The sequence below is a fragment of the Carassius gibelio genome, chromosome B19 (genome assembly GCF_023724105.1).
Source record: "Carassius gibelio isolate Cgi1373 ecotype wild population from Czech Republic chromosome B19, carGib1.2-hapl.c, whole genome shotgun sequence".
Lineage (NCBI taxonomy): Eukaryota > Metazoa > Chordata > Actinopteri > Cypriniformes > Cyprinidae > Carassius > Carassius gibelio.
In genome coordinates, this window is record NC_068414.1 from 15,555,902 (window position 1) to 15,583,104 (window position 27,203).

At 36.9% G+C, this 27,203-nt stretch overlaps 2 protein-coding genes across 11 annotated transcripts; one reads left to right on the top strand and one right to left on the bottom strand.

Moving 5' to 3' along the window:
• The first annotated feature begins 41 nt into the window (after positions 1 to 41).
• atat1 (alpha tubulin acetyltransferase 1) lies at positions 42 to 13,766 on the top strand. Of its 9 annotated transcripts, none has more exons than XM_052584090.1 (13): positions 42 to 564; positions 2,060 to 2,120; positions 2,228 to 2,319; positions 2,496 to 2,553; positions 2,643 to 2,756; positions 4,331 to 4,432; positions 4,654 to 4,699; positions 6,349 to 6,394; positions 6,810 to 6,884; positions 8,098 to 8,302; positions 11,266 to 11,369; positions 11,467 to 11,569; positions 12,770 to 12,916. In XM_052584090.1, exons 1-12 carry the CDS (start codon positions 473 to 475, stop codon positions 11,519 to 11,521), a joined length of 1,050 nt encoding a protein of 349 aa, XP_052440050.1. In that variant the 5' UTR covers positions 42 to 472; the 3' UTR covers positions 11,522 to 11,569; positions 12,770 to 12,916. The 9 variants fall into 9 exon arrangements, with proteins under 9 accessions (XP_052440050.1, XP_052440053.1, XP_052440052.1 ...); XM_052584092.1 differs by having other exon boundaries at positions 43 to 564; positions 11,488 to 11,569; XM_052584088.1 differs by lacking the exon at positions 11,467 to 11,569 and having other exon boundaries at positions 43 to 564; positions 12,770 to 13,766.
• On the bottom strand, positions 13,711 to 24,614 carry si:ch211-152p11.4 (regulator of G-protein signaling 1). Of its 2 annotated transcripts, none has more exons than XM_052584095.1 (6): positions 24,403 to 24,614; positions 21,708 to 22,176; positions 19,897 to 19,958; positions 19,577 to 19,707; positions 16,727 to 16,893; positions 13,711 to 15,368 (listed from the first exon to the last, which is right to left on the bottom strand). In XM_052584095.1, exons 2-6 carry the CDS (start codon positions 22,170 to 22,172, stop codon positions 15,198 to 15,200), a joined length of 996 nt encoding a protein of 331 aa, XP_052440055.1. In that variant the 5' UTR covers positions 22,173 to 22,176; positions 24,403 to 24,614; the 3' UTR covers positions 13,711 to 15,197. The 2 variants fall into 2 exon arrangements, with proteins under 2 accessions (XP_052440055.1, XP_052440056.1); XM_052584096.1 differs by having other exon boundaries at positions 21,708 to 22,225.
• Positions 24,615 to 27,203: the final 2,589 nt, after the last annotated feature.

Below are 27,203 nucleotides of genomic sequence, written 5' to 3' on the forward strand. Positions count from 1 at the left end.
TCTCTCTCTCTCTCTATCGCGCTCTGTTTGGTTGCTATGCAGCACAAAGTTGTGCGTCGTTGCCAAGAGGAAACGGAAATAAATCTTCTGAAGCCGCAGAAGTCTAAAGATTTTTTGTTTTGTTTACATTTTTAGAGCTGTAACAAGAAACTCTAAATCACTGGCAGGTGCTGCGGGACTCCTGCGGTGTTGTCGCGTCTGCACGCGTGTGTGGGGTGTACTGCACAGATATATACGGGTGTACTGGGGCGGACCGCTCGCGCTCATCATCAGAGAGACACACAGACACAATGAGAGGACAGAAGCTGCACTGATAACCCGTCTACTACTGAAGCGGCACTGATGTGGAGCTGGTGTTTGAAGAGCAGGCCGGGAATGCAGTGAGAATCGATTGGCACTGTGATAAATGCATTTGAATCTGCAGTAGGGCATTAGTGAGGTATTGTCTTAAGATTTCAGCTCTGTCCTTACGATGGATTTCCCTTTCGACCTGAATGCGCTGTTCACCGAGAGAATTACCGTGCTGGATAACAACTTGAGTGCAGCTCGGAGAGCGTATGGGAGGTAATGTGTGTTTTAATGTGTGCGGGGAGAGACACGGGTGGGATCTGTTCGCTGCATACACTGCTTTTGTCTTGAAACGGTGGCTGACACGGGTGTGCATTGGACATATACTGCTACCAGTGGGGATTTGGGATGTTCTTTTATTAGGATAAATGTGGCATTTGTTCCGGGTCATCTTTGTCATCTTTCTTTCCTGTAATGATAAGCCTATTGCTGTATGGAGAGCTTGACGTCAGAGGATGCAAACGCGGCCCTGAAAAAAAAACAAAAAAAAAACAAACCTGACATGAGTCTGTTTAAATCTGCCTTGGGTTTAATCTGAACTGTGCTGATTCTACAAGACAGCAGCAGACTTTATTTGGATTAAACTAGAAGATATCACCTTATGCGATAGATAGATAGATAGATAGATAGATAGATAGATAGATAGATTATAATAAAGACTTTTCTAATAGATACGTTTTTAATGAATAAGCATGTATTTTTATTTTAGTATGAAGAATTTTCATAAAAATAACAGTAACATATTATTATACTACAACAATTATAGATTTGACATTAATTTTAAAATTCGCCAAAAATATATTTTATATAGCCAGCAGTTTTTAGTCTTTAACTGCATCCCAAATGACACACCTGCAGTCTGCACTTATGCACTATGTACTCAGCCATGTAGTGTGTATGCATTTTAAAAGATTATCTTATTATTAATAATTGGAGTCTGATAACCTTCCCCCTTCGCTAGTAATTAAAACTGCTACAGTTGAGTGCATGAATTGTACAGCATTCCACACTTTTTTTTTTTTTTTTTGGTTAAGTGCATCATCCTGGTATATAAAGTGTACTTTTTCTTTTCTGAATTTTCAGTGTGAATGCACTACTTGCACTATTTATACTAAAATGTCATATAGTAGTGCATAAGTATGCAATTTAGGTCACACCTTTTGTGTGTTAACCGAGGTTATAAATGCTTATTGGTTGCTAAACATTGACAAAATCCACTGCAGATGTACACATTTAAATTAAAACATATTTATTCTAATGCCACCAGATGGTGTTTAACACAGTGTCTCCCAACCTTTTGGACTCCAAGGCTCTCTTTCGTTCTAGACAATATTCAAAGGCCCTCGTATCTTAGCTGGTCTTTCATGTATAAACTAAATCAAATTAAATTAAAGAAAAAATATGCATATGTCAATTTAATGTTGTACCTATTTTTTATTTGTGTATGTGTGTTTTAACATTTCAATAGAGATGCCCCCTAGTGGAGGACCATTGCTCTACCTACCCATTGGAACAAACCATGATTCACAAATCTGATGTAATGATATAATCTGATGGCAGCCTCTTGTATAGCCTCACAGCTATATATGATTCAGACTTGTCATTCAAAACAGTTATGCTTTGTACATGTGTACGCATCCGTTATGACTTGCATAACTGGAATCATAAATGCTGTGTGAGATTCCTAACATACCTGCTTTTTGTTCTCCAGACCAGATCCTATTCTTCAGATCAGCACAGTTATAGATGAGCTGGGCAAAGCCTCCTCTAAGGTGATAATGACGGTCTTTTTGAGCTTGCAGATGTCATTCAGTGTCAGCTTCAGCCTGTCATCATGTCATGTGTGTGTGTGTGTGTGTGTGTGTGTGTATCTCCTCAGGCCCAGCAGCTGCCTGCTCCTATAACCAGTGCAGCGAAGCTCCAGGCCAACAAACACCATCTCTACCTCCTGAAAGATGGAGAACAGAATGGGTTCGCTCTCTCTCTCTAGCCCTCTCTAAGCCTATGCTTCAGATTTAATCTATTTACACATCAATACAGCTGACCTCTCTCCTTCCTGTTTTTCCATTTCCATTTCATATAAACACATCCTCGTCTGATGTTAATAACAGTCTTTGACTCCCTCTTCCTGTCTTTCGCTTCACCAGCGGGAGGGGTGTTATCGTTGGTTTTCTGAAGGTTGGCTACAAGAAGCTCTTTTTACTTGTAAGTATTTGCTCATTATTGAGTTGGTAAATTCAGTCTTTTTAAATGTGATGTTTTAATGATTTACAGTATGTTGTAATTGCATCCAGGACCAGCGGGGGGCGCATTTGGAGACCGAGCCTTTATGTGTGCTGGATTTCTATGTGACAGAGACACTGCAGAGACATGGATACGGGCTCGAGCTCTTTGACTTCATGCTGAAAGTGAGTGTCTGTCGGCGGCCTGATTTAGTTGGCAGGAAAATCCTGTCATTTATTTACCCTGAATTAAGTCCAAACCATCTGACTTTCTTGCTTGTATGGAACACAAAAGGAGATGTTTCAAAGAATGTTCATGCTGCTCTTTTCCATGCAACAAAAACACACAAGGACAAGGTCAATATAATTCATTCACTTTATTCAAAGCCTCATTGTAGCTTTTAAAACTTATTTGCAAGTGCACATATATTTAGACTTGCCTCATCAAGACCAGGTTTGACGTTAATGATGCTAAACAGCATTGGTTTTTATGCAGTTAAACCTTGCTGGATGCTAAATGGGAAGGTTGAGTTGAAAAGTGAAACTACGTTTTGTGCAGTGAAACATTTATTATTTATTAAACATTACTTATTCAGATTTCTATTGCATAACTTACATTTTAAAATGTGAATATCTTATAGCTTGGTGTATTTCTCAGACAAAGCTGTCATACACATAAAATATAGCTCATTAGTTGTATGGACTGTGTTTATGCTTTTTTTTTCCTTTTTTTTTTTTGTAAAAAAGTTTTTGAATCTTGTGTGGAAAAGAGCAGCATGAACATTTTACCTAATATCTATTTTTGTGATTTCCGGTTGGAAAAAAACCAACTACTAGCTATTTTTTTTATTATGTCCAGTTGAAAAGTATAAAGACCCATTTGTATTTAAAGCGGTGCAAAAAATGGATTGCGATTTTCATGCGCATCTCCTGTAAATAGAAGTATATCTCCAGCACGTGTGTTCAGATCAGGGTTGCCAGGTTTTCACAACAAATCCTGCCCAGTTGCTTCTCAAAACTACTCCAATCGCGTTTCCAGGAGGTTCCCTTATAAAAATTGCTTCCCGGGATTAAAATATATGTTTTTTGGCAGGGATGCCTTGGTAAAATTTGCATTTTAGGGGCTAAATATCATGTTATTGGTTATTGGGGTCGCTTCGACTTGCAGAAATGAAAAACAACCACAGACTTGGCAACACTGGTTGGCATTTACTACACAGAGCCGTAATTCACTGACAATCTACACAAAATCGATTTTTAAATCACAGATGATTCTTTGTCGATTTTGTGTTAGTTGTCGGTAGACTACGGCTCTGTGTAGTAACTGCCGCTCCAACTGAACCAGTGTTGCCAAGTCTGTGGTTGTTTTTCATGTCCTCGTTTGAAGCAACCCCAATACCAATAACGTGACATTTAGTGCCTAAAATGCAAATTTTACCAAGGCAACCCTTCCAAAAAATGTATATTTTAACCCCAGGACAATTTTTATCGTGGAACCTCCTGGAAACGCGTTTGGGCTAGTCTTGGACTAGTTTTGAGAAGCAACTGGTCAGGATTTGTTGTGAAAACTTGGCAACCCTGATCTGAACGCACATGCTGGAGATATACTTCTAATTAAAGGAGCATCTTTACTGACGAGATAAGCATGAAAATCACATTGCATTTTTTGCACAGCCTTATTTGTATTTGCTACTAAACAGTCCTGTTTGTATTTTGTGACTCATGTTTTCCTATCCTTATCATATTCTCTGATTGAGCAGCACAAACGGGTGGAGCCTGAACAGATGGCGTACGATAGACCTTCTCCTAAATTCCTGTCATTTCTAGAAAAGCACTGTGATCTCAAGAACAGTGTGCCTCAGGTATGAAAGAGAAAGCACTGCAATCACAGCCAATCAGAGCATGTTTTGATGTTACTGTATGTGGAGAGAGATTTTGGAGCAGTGAGGTTTTAATTCCTGTACAGATAATTTATAGCATAGTGTTTTCCTCGAACAGTTAGGTGTGTATATGACTGTTGCAAAACTTGACTGTTATGATGTAATTCAATCATTTCTTCCCCTGTCACACTTGTTCTTCTCAGGTGAATAACTTTGTGGTGTTCACTGGATTCTTCCAGAGTAGATCAGGTAATGGCTGAATGCATCACTGTTCTTCCGTGTTCTTATGTGGGTTTGGAATGTTGTTCTGGATCTGTGCCAGGGTTCAATGCCTTATTCTCAGGACAACCTCCCATTCTCCTAATTACAGTTCGTGCGAGGCAGCACTGTATTGAAATTCCTCCTCTTTTTATTCTTCTTTTCTTCCTCAAATTTCTGAAGTAATTCAACTCAAAACTCTTAACAAACTGTTAATTCAAGCTACACCTGACAGTGACAAGGAAATACCTGCTATATATATATATATATATTATCATTGTAGTTTTCATTATTTTAATCCTTGCTGTTATTGTATTTTAATAAATATTCAAAATCATTTTCATTAATTGAAATAAAATATCAATATTAGATGAAAAACCTAAAAGTTGACGTCAATTTTAAAGTACAAAACTAAAACGAAATTAAATGTAAATAATAATAATAATAATAATAATAATAATTCAAAATAATATTAATTCATAAATTCACAAATCATGAAAAAAAAAAAAAAAAAAAAAAAAACGTAAAATGTCAGAAGTACAAATAATTACCGGTACTAAATCTTCAAACTTTAAATTATAAAAATATAAGCTAAAATATAAATTATGCTATAATCGAGAACAATAATACTAAAAAGTAATTATTTAAACTGTATTATTTTACAGTAGTTGTACGACTAGTCTTAGTCTCTCTGTAACACTGCAACTGTCACAAAAATATCATAGCATAGTTATTGTTATTTTTATCTTAAAGGGTTAGGTCTTGTGTAACTTGTCTAACTTGTGTTTTACTCGCTCTCGAAGCATCCTAGGTGTATATTTCTCCTTTCAGACTAATCCATACGGATTTATATTAAAAATTTTCCTGTCTATTCCAAGCTCTATGATTGCAGTCAGCGGGTGTTGCAGTTGAACAGTCCACAAGTCGTCAAATAAAGCTCGCGCATTCATAATAAACGTGCCGCAGACGGCTCCGGGGGATGAAATAAAGCCTCCTGCAGCGAATCCACGTGTTTTTAAAGAAAAATACCCATATTTCAAATGTGATAAACCCTTTTCTCTCAAAGATTTTACAAAGAGTTGATAAGGATCACAAGTTCACCTGCATAATCAGGGTTAGGCTATCTTTTTTACTATTAAACAAGCATGTCATGTTCCTAGTATCTAATTTATTTATAATATTCTTTTGCCTCCTTGCAAAAAAAAAGGGGGCATTTTAGCAGATTCCACAATTATTTGAAATAAAGTCTTTCTTTAGTTGTGCTTGTCCATAATGCTCACAGCTGTCTTTTTTGGTTCTTTTATTGTTTAATATTTCCAGTGCTTCTTTATTCAAACCAAGTGTATTTTCTAATCTAAACCTTCATCATATTATACATTTACATTCATGCATTTTGCAGAGACTTTTATCCAAAGCAACAGTGCATTCAAGCTATAATTTTTTTTTTACCAGTATTATATTATAATAATATTATATTGCAAAAACCGTTCCCGTGCATTTATTTATGTTTATATATATGTGACTCACCGAGCCCAGATCTGGGCTGTTTATAGTTGGTAGCTGCCATAGACTGAGTTTAACATGCAAGCAACTCAATACACCTATTGTTCAAGTGCTTTTGTCTCATGAAATCCACCTAGGAACACCTCCCTCCCCTTCAACGGATCAGGGGATGTACGGATTTTTGTAAGGACATTGAATATCTTTTGTTCTCTTCCCCTATCCCACCGTCACCCGGCTTCCACCTTACTTATCACTCCCTTATTGGATATTCATGGTTTAGGAGAGAGTCCACTCACTATAGACTCTTCCTTTGCACTCATAACCTCTGCCCACATCAATCAGTCCCAACAAATTGCTTACAAATTCACTTCCTTACAAGATCCCTTGCTTTTCCCTTATAAAATCCAATTATAGATAAGTGCTAGATGTTTTCCCCAAAGTGCAGTGGAATGGTAATCGATATATGCATTATGGCCATGGATATCTATGGATATGAATATGTGTGAAGAGTGCAGTGTACTGTTTTACTGCTTGCTGTACTCCAGACTTATTCTCAATCATACCAGTTGTTTCTTTTGGCTCTTTCTGACCCTTACAGCGGTCCAGCTGAGAAAAGTCCTGCCAAAAAAGGCAGAGGGAGAGATCAAACCATATTCATTAATGGAAAGAGAAGGTGGGTTACTCATAGTCTCCGTCTCGTATATTCAACAAATTGGTTCAATAGAGACACTAGTAGCTGACATTTACACCAACTAGCTGAAAACTGACGTCATCCAGCCACTGGTATAAATAGTTTTAGCTAGAAACAGGCCTCCCTTTATTCATTAAATGTCTTGATTTGGTCCACCAGTTACTTTAGAGCTCTTAGGAAAGAGCTTTTTTCAGTGATCACAGGCATTTTGCAAAGAATAAGTACTCTCACTCCTAGTTTAGATATATTAGGGTTGTAATCTGGGGAGTGTGAGTATCTAAATCCATGTATCAATTCAGTCAACAAGCATACAGGTGTCAAGAAGGAACAAAACAAATCTGTTTTTATTCAGAGCCGGTGTTATTCTTTAAAATACAGGAGTGGAATGACATTTTACAAGCGGACAAAATGTTGTTCCAAATTATGCTCTACTTTTCAGTATTCACTATTAAATCTACAGTGTGAAACAGATTACATAAGACTAGTGTAGTCCGATACTAAACCTAATTATGAGCAAGGTCTTTTTAGTGATTCAGAAGCATATAGGTGTAGTCTAAAAATGATTAGAAGCAATCAGTTCTTTTTAGTGAGGTAAAATCAGGGAAAAAATTATTAGACTTATTAGTCAGTTCTTTATAGTGATTCAAAATCAAATAAGACAACTGGTGTAGTCTAATTGTCTAATAAATAATTCTGAACAGTTGATCCTTTTTAGTGAGTTGAAAACACAATGTAAAACAAAAAATAATCTAGTGTAATCAGATTCCTGAACACATGACTATTAGGAGCCAGTTCTTTTTTTGTGATTCAAATACAGTACAACCAATGTAATTTGATTGTCGAAAAAATTATTCTGAGTAATTTTTGTTGAATTAAAAACATAAAACATAACTAGTGTATTCTGATTCTTGAATGAATGACTCTTATGAATCATCAACATATGGTTCAACCAGTGTAGTCTGATTCCTGAACGAATGGATCTAATCAAATGTTTCTTTATAGAGAATCAAAAACACACGGCACAACCAGTGTAGTCTGATTCCTGAACAAACGACTGTAATGAGCCAGTAATTTATAGTGAGGCAATGGAATTGCATTTCACTTTTTCACATATCTCTTCTTTAAAAGTGCTAAAAGAATCATAAATGCAACTGTTAAGGAATCAGTAAGAGGAGTCACTTCCTCTCTTCCACAGTGGTTCGGGAGGAGCAGAGGGTTCTCCCCTGGCCGTTCGTACGCCCCGTGGGTCCCCCCCACTCTCCCCCTCTGCTTCCCTCATCTCCACAATCCCGTTCGCTCAGTGTGGGATCCTCCCCCAGCCGGGCCCCACTCCGCCCCGCCGCGGCCCCCGGGACCCCCTCCTCCCAGCTCAACGACAGCTGCAGGGCAAAACGCACCAGGTACATCTCAACCACACCTCACAGTCAGTTACAGCATACCTCAGTCTAACTCAGCGCTTTGCTTGCAAATATTGACATTGTTTCCTCTTCGCTTTTTCCATCTGGGGTTTATTTTGGCGACTGAGAGCATTTGCTCTGTGGGAATGAAAGTGAAGACACACTAAGGTCATTCATGTTCACGAAGAACCACTTCCTGTGTTAGGGGAATGCATGGTTTGCTTGGTGGCAGGAATGTGAACTCAGCTCATTAGTGCATCGTTATTGTATCACTGTGTACTGCATCAAGGACAGATACACGGCCTGTTTATTCTTCTAACACGTAAGCAGCCTTGACCACTTTATTCTAGAGAAGCTCTAAACATCTCTCTCTCTCTCTCTCTCTCTCTCTCTCTCTCTCTCCTCCTTTAATCTCTGATTATGACATGCTCGCTTTATGCATTGACTTCCCCAATTATTTCATGCTCCTTTTGTTGTCAAAACCTTCACTTTATTCGATGAGTTTCAACTCTTTGTTTTTCTTTTAAACACATGCTTTTCTCTCTTTTTCTCATTCTCTCATTCCACGCCAGCTCTCTAAATAGATCTAGGCTCAGCTTTCATTGACCCTCAGTCTTTAACGTCATTGTATTATTAAACTTCTTAGCAAGTTCAAATTAAAGGAGTAGTTCACCCAGAATTGAAAATTTGCTGAAAGTTTACTCACCCTCAGGTCATCCAAGATGTAGATGAGATTGTTTCTTCATGGGTACAGATTTGGAGAATTACATCACTTAGGTCACCAGTGGATCCTCTGCAGTGAATGGGTGCCGTCAGAATGAGAGTCCAAACAGCTGATAAAAACATACACAAATAATTCACACAACTTTACATCGTGTAAGGGGAAAAGATATGTGTTTGTAAGGAACAAAGCCTGGGGGCAATTTAATATTATAGTCTTATCCTTATTAGTAAAAATATATCAGTTGTATTATTAATTAGTGCACCTATATTTGTTTCCAGTATCAAAATATGGTGTATTTCAAGTAGTCTGAGTTATGAAGGAAAATGTATAAAATGTACAATTCAATTGCCCCCGGTCTCCCCTATTCTCAATATGGTATTACATAATATTCATGTTTTATCAGCTGTTTGGACTCTCATTCTGACGGCACCCATTCACTGCAAAGGATCCACTGGTGAGCAAGTGATGCAATGCTACATTTCTCCAAATCTGTTCAGAAGAAGAAACAAATTCATCTCTATTTTAGTTGGCGTGGGGTTGAGAAATTTTCAACCAGTTTTTATTGTAAGTTGATCTATTCCTTTGAAAAGAGATATTTTTTCTGTGGAACTCAAAAGAAGAATTCTGAAGAATCATCAAAAGATTCTGTAGAATTTTTGTGTTTCACAGATAAATAACTGTCAGTGGAAAACAGCTTGACGACAAATTCATGAAACATTTTTTTTAATTGTCTGACTGAACTAAGCCTTTATTATTTTGCTTTCTGCCTTGTGAGTGTATGAACGATCAGATTTCCTGTAAAATGATTTGATAATACAATTTTCTGTACCTTTTCCAATAAGAGTGTTTTAAAAGATAGAACAGAGTTTTTACTGGTCACTTTACTTTAGTGCAAACCCTCAACTGTCAAACATTCTCTGTCTTGAGCAGCAAGTAATAAAAGTTACAGTTGAAAAAATCTAGGTTTTCTTTAATCACTTGTCAATTAATTCATTTGTCAGGTGCACCTCAGGACTTTGGTTTCGGTCCAGATTTTTATCTTGAGAAATACAAAATATGAGAAATACACACAAACTGTAAAAGTAGACTTCTTAAAGAAGTCTCTTTAAAAAAGGTAAAAGATTGCAATAAAACAGTAATATTGTGATAAACTGTATCATTACAGTTTAAAATAACTGTTTTCCATTTTAATATATTTTCTAATGTAATTTATTTTCGGACGATAAGCAAAATTTTCAGCATCATTACTTTGATGAATAGGAAGTAAAAAATATTTTGTAACATTATACGTTTATTTCCACTTTTAATCAACATGTTTCCTTGCTGAATTAATGGCTTCTCTTTCTTTAAAAATATCTTTCTGAAAATAAAATGAACGCAAGTGGTGTCCCCAAAAAGGTGAAAAATAAAATAAAAAATTGTTTAGTTAATTATATAACTATATATACTATATACTGGGTGTGTGTGTGTTTTTATATATATATATATATATATATATATATATATATATATATATATATATATATATATATATATATATATATATATATATTATTATTATTATTATTATTATTATTATTATTTTATTAATTTTTTTTAAGCATTTTGCAAAAATAAAGTTTGTTTGGTTTAACATTTTAAAACAGTAGATCCCATGTGAAACATGAAGTATCTGCATACTTTGTGGTAGTCAGACACTATACTGTAGTTAAAATGGTGAACGAAACTCTTCTAGAAACCTTTCTGAGCTACATGTGCCCCTAAAATGCCAATTATATCAGTTTAAAGGTTAAAATACAAAATGGCTCAGAATAAATGGTTGTGAGAGAAGCTTGTGGATCAAGTTGACTCTTGCTTTGATATTTTAAGACCTAAAATATCAGCCATACATTTGACTGCAACTCTAATGTCCGAAAGAAAGCCAGGCATTAAGTTGCTAAATTACACCATATTAGTCTTTTCTTGAGTTTAAGAATCCACCATCACGTTACACAATCATTGCCCTGTGTCCTGTTTCACTGGAATTTGTTTTCATACAATGTTGGGTTTTGAATTTGCATTTGAGGTTATGTTTAATTCCGTTTTTATTTGTGCTTTTTTTTTCTGTCACATTTATTTTTAATTGTTCATTTTTTCTTTTTCTTTATTTTTTCATTTATTTCTCCTTTTCCCCTCCCTTCTTCTCGGCCCTCCGTCCCGTACCTCTATTGCTGTTGTTCGTCCATTTCCTCATATCCTGTAGCCATCAGGGTCTGGTTGCCAGGAGCAGCCTCTACAGTTGCCATATCAACAGCCGAGATGTCGGGCAATTATTGCCAGAACAGCAGAACCCCTTGAAGCTTCCAGGTAATGCACCGTTTGAACTGCAATCAGCCATTTACCTCTGCGCACCGTGAAGCGTTACGATGGTCCACAGGAAACCACATTAGTAAACCATTAGTAGCTGTGGTGTGTGCTTCCTCAGGGCTGAAAGCAGAGCTCTGTCAGAGAGTGTGTGACACAGGGGCAAACGCAGATGCAGAGGAACACAAACACACTTCAGAAAGGTCGGGCTTTTCTTGCATAACCTTTGTGAGAGTCACTTTCACCTGGTGCTGCTTGCTGTATTATTTACATGTGAATTGGGAATGAATACTGAAGAAAACCCCAGGGATTGAGAGCAAGGTAATGACTAGGTCTCCACAGAATCCACGACTGCAGAATTCCACAGAAACCACTGGCGATTTCTGCTGAATTTGTTTGTTAATGAGGTTTGCCAAGCCAAGCATCACTTTTTTTTTTTTGTGATAGCTCACACTGAGGGTTAGGATTTGAGCAAACCATTAACCCAGAGCATGCAAATTTGCTGCATAATTCACCCCATATTGTCATGCTTATTAATGTGTTTTTTTGGAGGACAAAAATCTTAAAAGATCTCTGACCAAGTTTTGTGAAAAAGAAGTGCATTTAATTGTAATGAATACGCACTTGTCATGTACGTCAGATCTAGAAGTATGTTTTTTAATGTAATTGTACTTGCAGATATTATCAATTAAATAAAAGGCCACTTAAGTACACTTAAAGAGAGCTCCCTTTCATGACAAGGTTTCTTAGCACACTTAAGTACACTTTAAAAAAAAAACACTTTGTAATTGTCCAATTTTAAGTTTTACTTTTAAATTATGTTTTACATGATTACTTACACTGACCAAAATTATAGACACAACCCTTTTGTTTTTGCCCCCATTTTTCATGAGCTGATCTCAAAGATCTAAGAGCTATGTACACAGAAGGCCTATTTCTGTCAAATATTGTTCACAAATCTGTCTAAATCTGTGTTCGTGAGCACTTCTCCTTTGCCGAGATAATCCATCCATCTCACAGGTGTGGAATATCAAGATGCTGACTAGACTAGAAATAATATGATCATGCTTTCAGCTGCATCTACGAGTCAAGTACTCTCAGATCAGTTGTAACATTATTATATCCAAAACATGTCATTTTGCATTTAATCTTTTACAATAAGTGCAAAATAGAAAATAAAAGAATCATGAAAGTGTGTATGTTCTGTGTGGACCTAGTTATAGGTCAGGAAATACAGTGTGTGCATGTTCCTACTTTATCATTTTCTTTCTTCTTGTTCTGATATAAGTTTGATTTCACTTGCTGCTTTTCTTCTCAGCCTTGGCCTTATTCACTTCAAATCATCTGCTTAATATTCTGCTTTTTTTGCTCAATCTTTCATTGTTTTTCATCTTCTTTTCCAGACCGCATCTTCAAGGCCAGGTTGTGTCCCTTCCGAAAATTGCCGCCACTAAGAAAGATCATGTTCAGGAGCAGACCTCCATAACACCCCTGGACCGCAAAGAAGAGCTGCAGACCAAAGTGTCACAGAACCGAGCGGAGGACTGGAGGAAAGGTGGAGCGGCTGAGGTGGAGAGGGGCGGAGGGAGAGGCGGATGGTCCTGGACGGTTGGGGAGAGCCGATGTACGGCCCAGTGGGTCCGACAGAAACAAGAGTATCGCAGCACAAGGCCCTGGTGACGGAAGATGGTGGAAGGCATAGTTCACTCAAAAATTAAATTAATCCTTAATTACTCACTCTCATGTTGTTCCAAACCCATAAGATCTTTATTCATCTTCAGAACACAGATTATGATATTTCTGATGAAATCCGAGAGTTTCTGACCCTGCATAGACACCAATGTAATTACCCCGATCAAGGCCCAGAAAGGTAGTAAAGGCATTGTTAAAATAGTCCATGTGACATCAGTGCTTCAACCTTAATTTTATGAAGCTGCGAGAATACATTTTGTGCGTGAAGAAATCAAAAATAATACATTTTCTGATGTAGAACTCGGATGAACTGCACATTGTTTACAAGCAGAAGAATTTGTGAATGCACATTGAAGACTGACACGGAAGAGAAGGAATTGTTGAAAAGTAAATTTATCATTTCTTTGTGCACAAAAAAGTATTCTCGTGGCTTCATAAAATTGTTATTATTATTACATTGCTGTCTATGCAGGGTCAGAAAGCTCTCGGATTTCATCAGAAATCTTTATTTGTGTTCTGAAGATGAACGGAGGTCTCACGGGTTTGGAACGACATGAGGGTGAGTAATTAGTGACAGAATTTTCATTTTTGGGTGAACTATCCCTTTAAGAACAGAAACGGACATTGCAGTTGAGAATAATGAGGGAAATGATTTATAGGAATTTTTTATTAAACCACAAAAGTGAAAAAGACTTTTAATGAAAATAACATCAGCAGCTATTTGTAACTCTTTTTTTTTTTTATCAATCCTATTTATAAACATTTCAGCTATTAATTTTATGGCTTGTGCTTTTATAATCACAATTTTATATTCTGATCTTTTATCATGTTTTTCACAAACAGGTCTATGCAAAAGTGCAGACGTTTTGGTGGAATTTAAATTAAATGGTTGAACATTTGTACCGCTCGATTCATTTTTATCGCTGCTCTCAAACAAACATAAATACCCTGACAGTCAAACTGATGCTCATTCTTGTACACTGATCACATAATCACATCATTCCCTTAGGGAAATCATTTGTATTATATTCGGATAAACAGATTTAAACCCTCGGAGAACATTTGACCAAGGAAATTAGTGCATGCATTTCTTAGTAGCATGTCTACAGTAATAATACACGTACCATCTTCAATGTGTCAGTCACAGACACTAAAATACATACAACACATTACATCCTCCAGCCGAACATTTTCACTATGTGCATTCATCTGGAATATGCATTTAAAACATGGAAGTGGACATTTTTCTGATGTTCTTCAGGTGTTTGTCCACGATAATAAGAATACAGTGCTCTTCAGATCATTTGCTCTTTAACTGAAGTCTCGGAAATGTGCTTGTGCTTATGGGATGGTATTAGTGCTGGTGTCTATCAGGTTCCTGCTCAGTGTCTGCTTTTTAAACCTGACATTTCCCAGCAACACGCTCTACAGAGTGTCACTTAAGTACATGTGACATTTACTGAATTCTACAGTTACCTAAAAAACAACCAAAAACCCTTTTCAGTAACGTGACAGACAGTGATAGACCTTTGATTTCCATGTCTTCAGTCACATTTTCTTCAAATGAATGACAGGTACAGCTTTAATATACAGTCTGTGATCATAAAATCACAATATCCTAATACACATTTTAACATTTTAAACTCAAACTGTCCGTCTGTCGGGCCTTCAGGGAAGTTTTCATCTTTTATTTAAAGTAATTGTGTTCATATTGCTTATTTAGATGACGGTGTATTTGACTTTTGTCTTGCTGAGAGCTTGAGTTTTTGTTTGATTCTCTGTTTAACTATATTATTAGTGCTGGTCTGACCCTAATGAGGGCTCCGGCCTTTCACCGAACAGCCCTTTCCTGCCAGACGTGTTTTCCCTTTGTTGCCTGTCAACATACCATTTAGTCCAGTGATATTGTTTCAATCTAGCAACTAAAAATCAAACTCCTTTCCCCATTGCATGACCCTTTAGACGCCTCATCCCTGCTCGTCTGTTTCCTTTTTTATTTTACTAAAACGTTATTCAGTAGTTACGATGATTTCTTTTTTTCATCAGAGAGATACGTTTGGCGTCTCCACACTGTCCAGGCATGATATCCGTTCAGTTTTTAGGATTACTCTGCTTTTGGACATTTGGCCCGCTCCTGATTTAATATGAGTCCCTCAGAAGTGTGAGGTAGATCTCCGATTGGAGGAAGCGGTGGTAACTGTCCATTTCCAGCAGGCAGTAGATGCGTCTCTGGGCGTGTGAGAGGGACGTGTGAGAGGGGGCTTTGAGGAGCTCTAGGGTCAGTTCTCTTGTCTTACTGTCCAGGTTCACCTAAACGTGTTGGAAAGAAGTTCACAGTTCACAAATACTCACACAAGAATGATATACTGAAGGATATTCTGAATGATCGTTGCTTTCATAACTGGGAGTGGGACAGAGTCGAGCTCCCAAAAAGGCAAACAAATGAATTAATATGATATTATTTACATTTAGTCATTTAGCAGATGTGTTTATCCAAAGCCACTGAAATGATGACAATAGAAGCAATCGAAACCAACAAAAGAGCAATAATATGTGCTATGACATGGCTCAGTTTGTCTAACACGCATAGCAAGGCTTTATATATTTATATATGTATATATATATAAAAAAGTTGACTGAATAGAAAAAGAATAGAGAGAGCAAGTGTTAGAGAGTCAAGTCAACAAATAGATAAAATAGAACTAGAATAGAAAGTACTTTAAAAGACTTTAATAATAAAAGCTTTGTATAATATTCCACTTCCTGTTGGAATGACCTGCCCAACTCAATCAGAGTCCTTAGCCAGCTTCAAAAACAGCCAAAACACATCATTTCCATCTTTATTTGACCCTTTAACATGATAGATTTAGATCATATGATAGAGGACTGTACTCAAATGTACTAGGACTTGTCAAGTGCCATAAAAAAATTTAAATATTATTATCATTATTATAGAAATTATACAGTTATTTTTTTGCTATGTTTTCTCAGGTCATATGATAGAATTCTGTGAGGAATTTAATTTGGTTTTATAGTAGGCACTAGGACTATCAAGCTCCAATAAAGAAATAAAGAAATATTCATTTTTGTTTTTATTTTTACAATGTTCTATATATACTTTAGACTTCTGAAGTCATGTGGCAGATTTGTTCTTTTTCTTTTGGAACAATGAAGCTCTAAAAAAAGAAAAGAAATGACAAAGAAGTGCTATTATATTTTTTCTAAGTCTTCTGAAGTTGTATGAGACCTTGTGTGCTGAATTTACTTTGCTTTTATAATGGGACTATCAAGCTCCCTTTTTTATTATTATTATAGAGGAATATTTGTATATTTCTTTAAGTCTTCCGTAGTGAGATGACATATTTGTGTAAGGAGAGGACAATAATTAATTTTGCTATTATAAACAGTCACTGGGACTATCAAACTCTAAAAATTACCTTCTTGAATCATATGATAGATTTGTGAGGAAGGGACTGAAATTTAAAGGCTAAGTCTGAAATGTCTGTGGCGTTATTGAAATTTGCTAAAATAATGAAGTTGTCAGATGGACTGTACATTTATACATTCAGCAGCCCCAGACCTATTTATTTTCACTGTATGAGAAAAAGCAGCTTGGACATTTTGGAGGCAATATTTTTAATGCAGTAAACAAAATGGGATAAATCTACCTCTCTGGGAGCACCAGGCTGGATGTAAGTCTCGTTAATCATTTTTGCCCGTCTCTGCAGGCTGAATTTGTTGGACGACTGTCTGTACTGCTCGCAGGCCGAGTAGAACTGCAGGTTTTCCTCACTGAACTCCGATCGCAGGAACGCTTCAAACACTGTGACGCCCACTGAAGAGAAGAGAAACAACCGTAATGAACTTTGGGGGGGGGGGAAATCAGGTATTTCTGTTTACAACGGGGGTGGGGGGGATGGGTTGTTGGTAGATGCTCAGATGACACGTTCACATGCATGTTCTGCCACACACCAACCCACACACGTCACATAACACTCGACACAAAAATCAGGAAAGAAAAACTTTGGGCATGGGTATCATGAGGGTTTATCTCACACCACATACCTTCCTTCCCTCTGATTCTCTAAAAACCCTTCGACTGCAGGTTACGACACTCTGAAGTGTGAAAATAGAAGTGGGACGGAGGGCAGGCCTCTGGAGTTACAACACACTGCTGTTCCCACACTTCAACCAGTCCACACACCAACACACACTCACCACACAGTTCACAACATCATTCAGATCAGAAATGAAATGAAACGCTGTAGAACCCACGGAAAAGAAAAAGACTTAAAGACTAATAAATAAATAAATCTTGAAATAAACACATAATTAGATAAAAAAATAAATATATTTAAAAAAAAATGAAAACAAGTTAAGAAAAAAAAAGTTAATTAAAAATAAATAAATACAGAAAATAAGTAAAGAAAAAAAATGCAATACAAATTCAGGATTCAATTTTATTACAAATAATTTATTTTTGTTTTATCAAACAATTTATTCCTTTATTTTCCTATTAATTATCTATTTATTTATTCATTCATTCACCTATCTATATATTTATTTATGTGTTTGTTTGTTTATTTTTTCTGCAGGTTTAGCTTGACCCCATGTTCTAGCATAAATAAATATGGGAAAAAATGTATTGAACTTCAATTTAAAATGTAGAAGTAAAATAAATTATGGTGTTGGCTTTTTTTAATTCATTTAAAATAATGCAAAGCTTAAAAATTTTGTATATAGTTACTGATAAATATAATTTCCATAATATACATATATTTTTTTATATTCAATATTATATGGTTTGATACAATACACAACTAAATAAATTCTACAATAAACTGAATATCAATTCAACAGATTACACGAAGAGTACGATACGGTATAATTTAAAGTTTTATAATTTAAGAGATCACAGCCTTAACATTTTCAAAGCTAAAAATAATCATAATAATAAAGAAATACATTTATCTAACAGAACATGGGATTTATGTTAATTTTTTTCCCCATTAAACAATACCCTTTTCAAAGAAAGCATCTATTATGTATATAGAGTATTATTTTCCAAAACAGCAGCGACACAGAATAGACTGAATTTCTTATTGCATATTATACTTTTCCAGCTGTGACTGCAGACTGTGCTTCATGTGTATCAGTGTATTATTAGATTTTTGTGAGGTCTGTCACACTGATAAACTACTTCCAACAACAACAACTGGTCAATACCACTTTTCTCAGTTCAACAGCAGTCTTAAGAGAAGACGAGATGCTGTTAATCATTAAGTAAATACTATAAATAATTAAAAAATGCAAACCACTGGAACACGACGTCAGGTATCAAGCATAACCCATTAGTCCACTGTTTACACATCACAAGCTGCACTAATAATAAAAGCTTACAGTTTCTTGGAACTTGTTATGAGACATGCATTTCATTCTCACATTCGAGGTCAGCACTAATTATCATTATTGCTTTCTAAGGCTTACTGTTGCTTATTTATTATTGCTCCCAGCCATATTCAGTAAGTACAAAGCTTTGACACTTTATGCTACTAACTTCAACGATGCCCCAAATCATGCAGTTCAGTGCAACAACTTTTCTAAGAAAGCCAACTAACATTTTTTGCCTGGTGCACAATGAACCTGTCACCCAAGGGACTATCTAGGACCTTGTTCTTGGACTCTTTTAACCCTGACAGCCACTCACAAAAGCCTGGCATCATGCGACAAACAAGCCGCACTCTCATTTCCTTCGGAAAATCGAACAGTCTTGGTGGTTTAATCTGTGCAATTACACATCTGCGCTCTCATCCTCTGGGGGGAAAAAGCTCATTACTGCGTTATCTAGTTTCTTCATATTGTTTCATGCTGTTTGGGAATTCTCCGGAAACTCATGTCTGAAGCTACACAGGAAAGCGGTTCCTCAATGTTAAGAGGAAGCAGTGTGAAGGGTGTTTCAATAATGTAATAAATGGGTTTCATAACTGAACCACAGAATTATACCGAACACAAACCAAGCTGACCTATACACCACTGTGCAAAAGTTGCATTTATTTAATCAAAAGTACAGTAAATGTATTGCGAGGTATTACAATTCAGGTTTTCAGTATGAATATATATTGAAAATATTTAATTAAAATAATGCGAAGCTGAATTTCCAGCATCATTACTCCAGTTATCAATGTCACATGATCCTTCAGAAATCATTATAATATGCTGATTACAGCATTTGGACAGCATTTGTTTTTGTATCATTATAAATGCTGTCACTTTTGATCAATTTAATGCATCCTCACTGTATTAAAGTATTTGTTGTTTATTGTAATGCTACATGATCCAGTATTTGATACTAGGCAGGATATGATGCTCTCTGCACGCATCATTTTCCTAAAAACAACATTTCAAGCATGGACGGGCAGTTGGCCAGAACAGCGTTCCAGGTCAAAGTTAGCAGAACAACAGCTTTGCTTTAGCATGACCCGTGTTGATGGTGAATCGAAAGTGTCCTTTGCGCTCACCTCTGCTTTCCAGCAAAGCATCAAGGGACTTGGCCCAACTTTCCATCTCCTTCCTGCTGAGTCGAGCTCTGCTGTGGCCCACCTGACTCCACTGCTTGAGGAAAGGCATTCGAGAACGCCTCTCTTTAGCACTGAGAGAGACAAGAGGGTGAGAGGATACGTGACAAAGAGAGTCAGAAAAAAATGTGTGGAATCAATAACAGTGGGACCAAACTAAAGGGCCGGGGAGGGGGTGTTTTGCAAGTGGCGGACAGAGAACAGGCCGTAAGTGAAATGAAGATGAAATTGATCAAATGTGTGACTGAGGTGATAGATTTAACCTGGTTACGTTCGCTCTGTGCTCTGCACTGGCCAGATTCGAATGCGAGGACTGCGGTGAACCCTTGTGTGAAAAAAAAAGAAAAAAAGTAAAAGGTCACTGATTAACACTGCATAAAACTTTTATGATGATATGAACTGATTCAAGACTTTAAGGAAGTATAATTCACACAATCGTTCCATGACTTGAATGTCGTGAAGGTGTTACGTCATGGAAATCATTCTCACAAAGCCGGATCTATCAGATGCCAAAATATTTCAAAGAATGAACTTTTTTGTTCCACGGTATCTCTTCGCGATTTCTTGCAACAATATTGTAGTTTTTTTTTTAAAACACCCATTTGCTTCAATAGAGCGATTCCCTCATACAACACCAGAACATTCAGTTCCCTTTTCAGAGCTTGCTTCTCCTTTTACTGTTTGGACAAAGCAACAGTATATCTCAAGGGGTAAAACTGATTCAAAGTGAGCTTGACTACTGGTGTAATAAAACTGCATTCATGTCTTTGACTTCATCCCACTTGGCTTGTGTGAGCTCTGAAGAAGCAGAGCTGCTGCTCCTGATGTATGTCTTGTACTGTACAAATATATATAGGGTTCAACAATAAAGATGGTTTGATGATCAGACAGTGTGGGAACGTTTCAGACCAGCTGAAGGAACTGTTTTTCCACATCAGTGCAGTGTGTACACTGTTATATGATCTTCTATTTATCAGTTTCTGGATGTTTAAAGTACCATTTTCCCCCAAATTTTGCAGACTTAAATGATGCGCTGTTATCCAGCTCTGGCTGACAAATGAAAGCTTTTCTGATTGTCTTGGCTTCAGTTAGAATGGGTGGAGAATAATAAATTAATTAGTGAGGTCTTGCGTCTATGCTATAATTTTCCAAGCAATTATGAACATAGCAGTCATAGATTTACACTACAGTGGTTACATTTCCAGTTGTTGTTGCAAATTACAAACATACGATAATTTGTTGGAAATATTTCTGAAACAAACAAATATATATTATATATAATAAAATAGAAATATAGAAAAAAAAGTGTAAAAAATACACACAAACACACGTGTGGGTGTGTTACAAAAACTAATTAGAATTACAGTGCTGTTCAATATTTGGAGTCTGTAATATTTTCTTTCTAGAAAAAAAATAAATTACTCCGCAAGGACACAATAAATTGATCAAAAATGACAGGAAATAATGTTACAAAATATTTCAATTTAAAAAAAAAAAGAGTTCTATTAACCAGTGTCATGTTTCCACAAAATATGAAGGAGCATGATTGTTTTCAACTTTAATAACAAAATCAATGTATTTGAATGATTTCTGAAGGTTTATGAGACACTGAAGACTGGAGCAATGATCCTGAAAATTCAGCTTTGATCACAGGAATAAATGACTTTTTAAGATACATAAAAATAGAAAGCAGTTATTTAAAATTGCAATAATATGTCACAATATTACTGTTTTACTGTATTTTTGATCAGATAAATGCAGCTTAGGTGAGCTTGAGACGCATTTCAAAATCGTTTATAAAAATAATACCAACCCCAAACTTTTGAACAGTAGTCTTTGTTGATAAAAACATCCAAAAATAATATATTTGGAAAAATGTATTTTAATAATATTAAAAATATTATTATTAATATTAAAATATAAAAATATTAATAATAATAATAATAATTCGACTGGACCAGGAGAAAAATCTTCATAATTGTGTTGTGATGAACTTCAAATTGTCAACATGTGTTTTTTAAAGTAGTTTTATATAATTCATTAACTCTACTCTAAAAAAAGTCTCCCAACTTACCTGTCCAAACAAGCTTTTAAGGTGTAATTTAGCAGCTGCCAGTTTGGCCCGAGCTTGCTGCCGGTGATAGTGGGGAGGTTTTGGGGAGACGTGCATTTGGCCAGGTTTCAGTGTGGGTGACGGGGAGTGGTGCTGCGCTTCACACTTTCCCACACTCTCACAGCTGCCTTTAGCAGTGCCAGTGAGCTGGCTGTCACTATACGCTTTAAAGCTCTCATTAAAATTTGTCACTTTCAGCAAACCAGAGTCCTTCTCCAAGTCGACCAGATTTTCCATACTAATGCTGTGATCTCTCTTGAGCTCCCCCTTTCCAGCACCCCCCGACATTGCATCTGGGGTGCAAGGGTAGGATGCTGAGGCTCCATCTGGCTGATCATCCGAGGTGTCCGGAGTCCCATCTCTATCCCCCCAGGGCAGGAAATCCAGCTCCAGCAACGCACCCTCCGAACTGAACTTACGCAGCATTATGCTGGGTTTTAAAAGAGAGAAAGAAAGACACAGAGAATGCCAGAGGCCAACTAAAAAACAAAACAAAAAGAATTACATTCAAAATACATACAGTGCCTATTCTACTTATGTTTATCTAACTACCTATCATTGAGATAAGCTGTTTTACAGACAAACAGACAGACAGATAGATAGATAGATAGATAGATGTAGAAAATGTATCATTTTAAGGGAAAAATAAGTTGATTTTAAATTTCATGGGATCAACACATCTCAAAAAAGTTGGGACAAGGCCATGTTTTTACCACTGCGTGGCATCCCCTCTACTTTTTTATAACAGTCTGCAAACGTCTGGGGACTGAGGAGACAAGTTGCTCAAGTTTAGGAATAGGAATGTTGTCCCATTATTGTCTAATTCAGGCTTCTAGTTGCTCAACTGTCTTAGGTCTTCTTTGTCGCATCTTCCTCTTTATGATGCACCAAATGTTTTCTAAGGGTGAAAGATCTGGACTGCAGGCTGGCCATTTCAGTACCCGGATCCTTCTTCTATACAGCCATGATGTTGTTATTGTGTTATTGATGCAGTATGTGGTCTGGCATTGTCATGATGGAAAATGCAAGGTCTTCCCTGAAAGAGACGAGGTCTGGATGGGAGCATATGTTGTACTAGAACTTGGATATACCTTTCAGCATTGATGGTGCCTTTCCAGATGTGTAAGCTGCCCACTCCACACACACTCATGCAACCCCATACCATCAGAGATGCAGGCTTCTGAACTGAACGCTGATAACAACTTGGGTTTTTCTTGTCCTCTTTAGTCTGGATGATATGGCGTCCCAGTTTTCCAAAAAGTACTTCAAATTTTGATTCGTCTGACCACAGAACAGTTTTCCACTTTGCCACAATCCATTTTAAATGAGCCTTGGCCCAGAGAAAACGGCTGCACTTCTGGATCATGTTTAGATATGGCTTCTTTTTTGACCTATAGAAATGGCGAATGGCACAGTGGATTGTGTTCACCGACAATGCTTTATGGAAGTATTCCTGATCCCATGTTGTGATTTCTATTACAGTAGCATTCCTGTATGTGATGTAGTGCCGTCTAAGGACCTGGAGATTACGGGCATCCAGTATGGTTCTCCAGCCTCGACCCTTACGCACAGATTGTTCCAGATTCTCTGAATCTTTGGATGATATTATACACTGTAGATGATGATAACTTCAAACTCTTTGCAATTTTTCTCTGAGAAACTCCTTTCTGATATTCCTCCACTATTTTTTGCCGCAGCATTTGGGGAATTGGTGATCCTCTGCCCATCTTGACTTCTGAAGTGCAATGCCACTCTGAGAGGCTCTTTTTATACCCAAACATGTTGCCAATTGACCTAATAAGTTGCAAATTGATCCTCCAGCTTTTCCTTATATGTACATTTAACTTTTCCGGCATCTTATTGCTACCTGTCCCAATTTTTTTGGAATATGTAGCTTTCATTAAAACCAAAATGGGCCAATATATGGCATGACATTTCAAAATGTCTCACTTTCTACATTTGATATGTTATCTATATTCTGTTGTGAATAAAATATAAGTTTATGAGATTTGTAAATTTTTCCATTCCTTTTTTACTTACAATTTGTACAGTTTCCCAACTTTAAGTAGAGATTGTAGATAGATAGACAGACAGAGACATGCAGACATACTCATATAGCACAATATTAGATATACTGTATAGATCTCATCAATAACTGATACTGGTTATAGGTAACTACTTACTGTGCTTCTAATATAATTCAGTATTATTTACTAGAATTGTTTTCCTGAGGTAAGTAAATAAATAAATAATTATTAACTAAACGTATAGATACGTGACAAGTATCTAATTTAGCTTAAGATCTTTTAACATATTCCCAAAGTTTTGCTTCCAAGTAACAGTTTGTTGTAGACAACTACGTTACTGAGCATGTTAACCTAGTTAACAGGTTCAAATATAACTTTATGCTTTACAATTGTAAAAAACGACTGAAATCAAGCCAAGGCTCGAGAGTTTCATGACTGTACTGACAGAGACGCGACGCGAAGCGTCAAAACAGAAAGCTCCCTCCCGTTATCATCACCGCGCGCCCGCGGATTCGTTCCTGTTATTAAGAGCTCCAGCGCGTCGCGTCGCGTCTGTAGCGCAGCGTGTAAACAAAGCAACGTGAAATCTGAGCACTGGAATATGGTGCACATATGCCATATAAATATACCTTATTTTAGATCCTTTTCCCGCCTTTTCATGACAAATCCTTGTAAGTGACTTATATCCGAGCGATTCGGAGTCGGTTCGTGTTTCTAGTAGAATCCGAATTTACACACAGCGACTGGATCCGAAGCGAGTCTTGGAGTGGCGTCAAAATCACGTCTTGCTTGTCTCTCTTCTCATTTTACTCCTGAATGGCAAAAGCAACGCCTATTTTCTCTTCGTCACACCCATAGTTCACAGTCTGGACTTGCCCTCCCTGCATACTTCTATATAATACACTGAGAGCGTCTATTGATGTCAAAAGAGCACAGCTACTACAGATAACTGGATCAGCAGCCGCATGGCATATGCAACACATTACAGAACGGTTGTGTAAGCCTCCAATACTATTTGAAGAAGAAAACAGATACATTTATCGTATTGTTTTGCAGCAGTAACAATGAATTCAGTAATAATAATTGGGCGTAAACCATGGTTATGGCACAAGGAAACACATAACAGCTGGTTGACAAGGGTTAGGGTTTGTTATCTCATGTTTTGTTATATTAATTCCTGAAGTATCTCTACTCGTGATAAACCGTGATTATAACAGGTGTTTGATTGTTCTCAAACGGCTCCATCTACAGGTAACTAATGCGAAGTTTTATTTCATGGAAGTCCATTTTGACTAGAGGTTTTAGCCTGTTATTATATTTTACACAATATGATTTAATTAGAAATAATAGATTAATAATAATAATAATAATAAACATGATTTAGAGCCGAGAGACCTTTAATGTGGGACTTTTATTTAAGCATTCTGGACTTTCTGCACGTTTATGAATGCAATCTGTCCATTAGATGGAGCAGTCACACAACAGATTGTTTTTAGAGCCATCAAGCTGGATATCAAGATACCAAGAAGGATCAAGATAACACTGATAAATAGCCTACTTTATACTCTAATTAATTTCTAATAAAATATAGAGTTTCATATAGAGTTGTCTTGGGTCCAACCTGTTCTTATGATCTTAAAATAGTTAATCCACTGAGCTACTATTTGCAATTAAAAACCATTTAATTTATAACAAAATCTCTCTCTCTCTCTCTCTCTGCAAATAAAATCATGCATTACATTACAGTCACTACCTTCATCGCTGGTTCAGTATGTGTTGGCACATGAGCACTGAGCTGTGAGTTCGAGCACAGCCCATGATCCTCTCTGTCTACAGGGGTGCTGTGTCTTTGCATGTCTCTCCACATGGGGTCCCTCAGTTCCAGAACCACACCGAACAACAGCCATAGCTCCCATGGCTCTTCAGATGTTGCTGTGCAGCAGTCCTTTCCCAAGAAGGCATTGTACTTTAACCTTGATCAGATCACAAAGTCTCTGAAGAGCTTTGCATCGTGATGCAAGAAGAAATGTTGTGTTACTGAGCTGCCACTGAGCTAGACATGATCTTGAATACTAATGCTAATGTCAGCAGTAATACTCATACTAAAACTGATAATATGCAGTATGTTAATCCAAGTTTTGTGTAAAGAGAGATTCACTATCAGTGCCCTCTGAACTCCATGCAGCTGTTATTCATCTCTCATAAGTGTGCAATTTTGTGCTGATGTTTGTATTAACTTCTTTTTCTGTGTATATTTCATCTCACAGTTTCCAAGTTCCAGTTAGAGTTGTTTCACAGTCTAGTAACTTTACAGAAAAGCCAATAACATGGTGACTGATCTATTGATCTCTTTGTTGGTGAAGATTCATTTAATGAGAATAAGAATGAATGATGGTCTTGAAGTGGAACCCATCACTGTGTTTTGCCAATTTACCACAATAACGCTGTTTCAGTCCCAGTGTGTTGCTGTGTGAGTGTACTGTGACCAATGAGATTTCCGAGTGACTTAAATATATTTCCATGGACTAAACCGGCGGTGCCATTAATTTCTGAACTAGTCATACTATTGCATTGTGTTTCTGTGGTTATCAATGTTTTAAACAAACATTATAACCTTACAACTTTGATCATTTGGTCTGAGGACTGTCTCAAGTCGTATAGAAGTGTGCGGATTGGATTCGTTTGCCGAGCAAAATCTGCAGAAACTGATGACCAAAGAAACACCTTGAACTCTTTGTCTCTCAAATAATTCCTGAACATTTTTCATAACACTGCCTCCAGTGCCACTGCCTCCACCAGCCTGCCGGTTCCTTCTTCCTCATTCTTCTACTTTCTAATTTATACAACACACATGCACCCAACCATCCACCTTATTTAAAAGAAAATGTGATTTATCAGACCAGGTAACCTTCTTCTATTCCTCCATTGTCCATTTCTGACACTCACATGTCCATTGTGGCACATGCTCACATGCCTGCAGCCCCATATGCAGCAATCTCCCATGCACTGTGTGTTCTGACACCTGAAGCTATTTGAGCTACAGTAGCTTTTCTCTTTACTCAGATCAGACCACACCAGCCAAAAATGGCATGCAGTGCATCTGGTTGCCATTAAAACCTAACAGGACCATGCCGTTGAGTGACAGTGTGCCCTATCTAACTTTATCTAAATCCTGTCATTGACTGTCCAGCCCTAATAAGCTAATATGTTTTTCTGTAATTGCAATGCTCTCCAGAATTTATAATAAATCATCATATGTCTCTCTCTCTCCCAGATTCCACACAGTAGCTGGTCTACTGTAGTATACTCACTCCTCACATAGTCCTCGGGAGGGAAGTACTCTTGCGTGCCTGACGGGTAAGCTTGAATAATACACCATATTTTCTAATATGAGAAACATTGTAAACATATATGATGTAATTTAATAAAA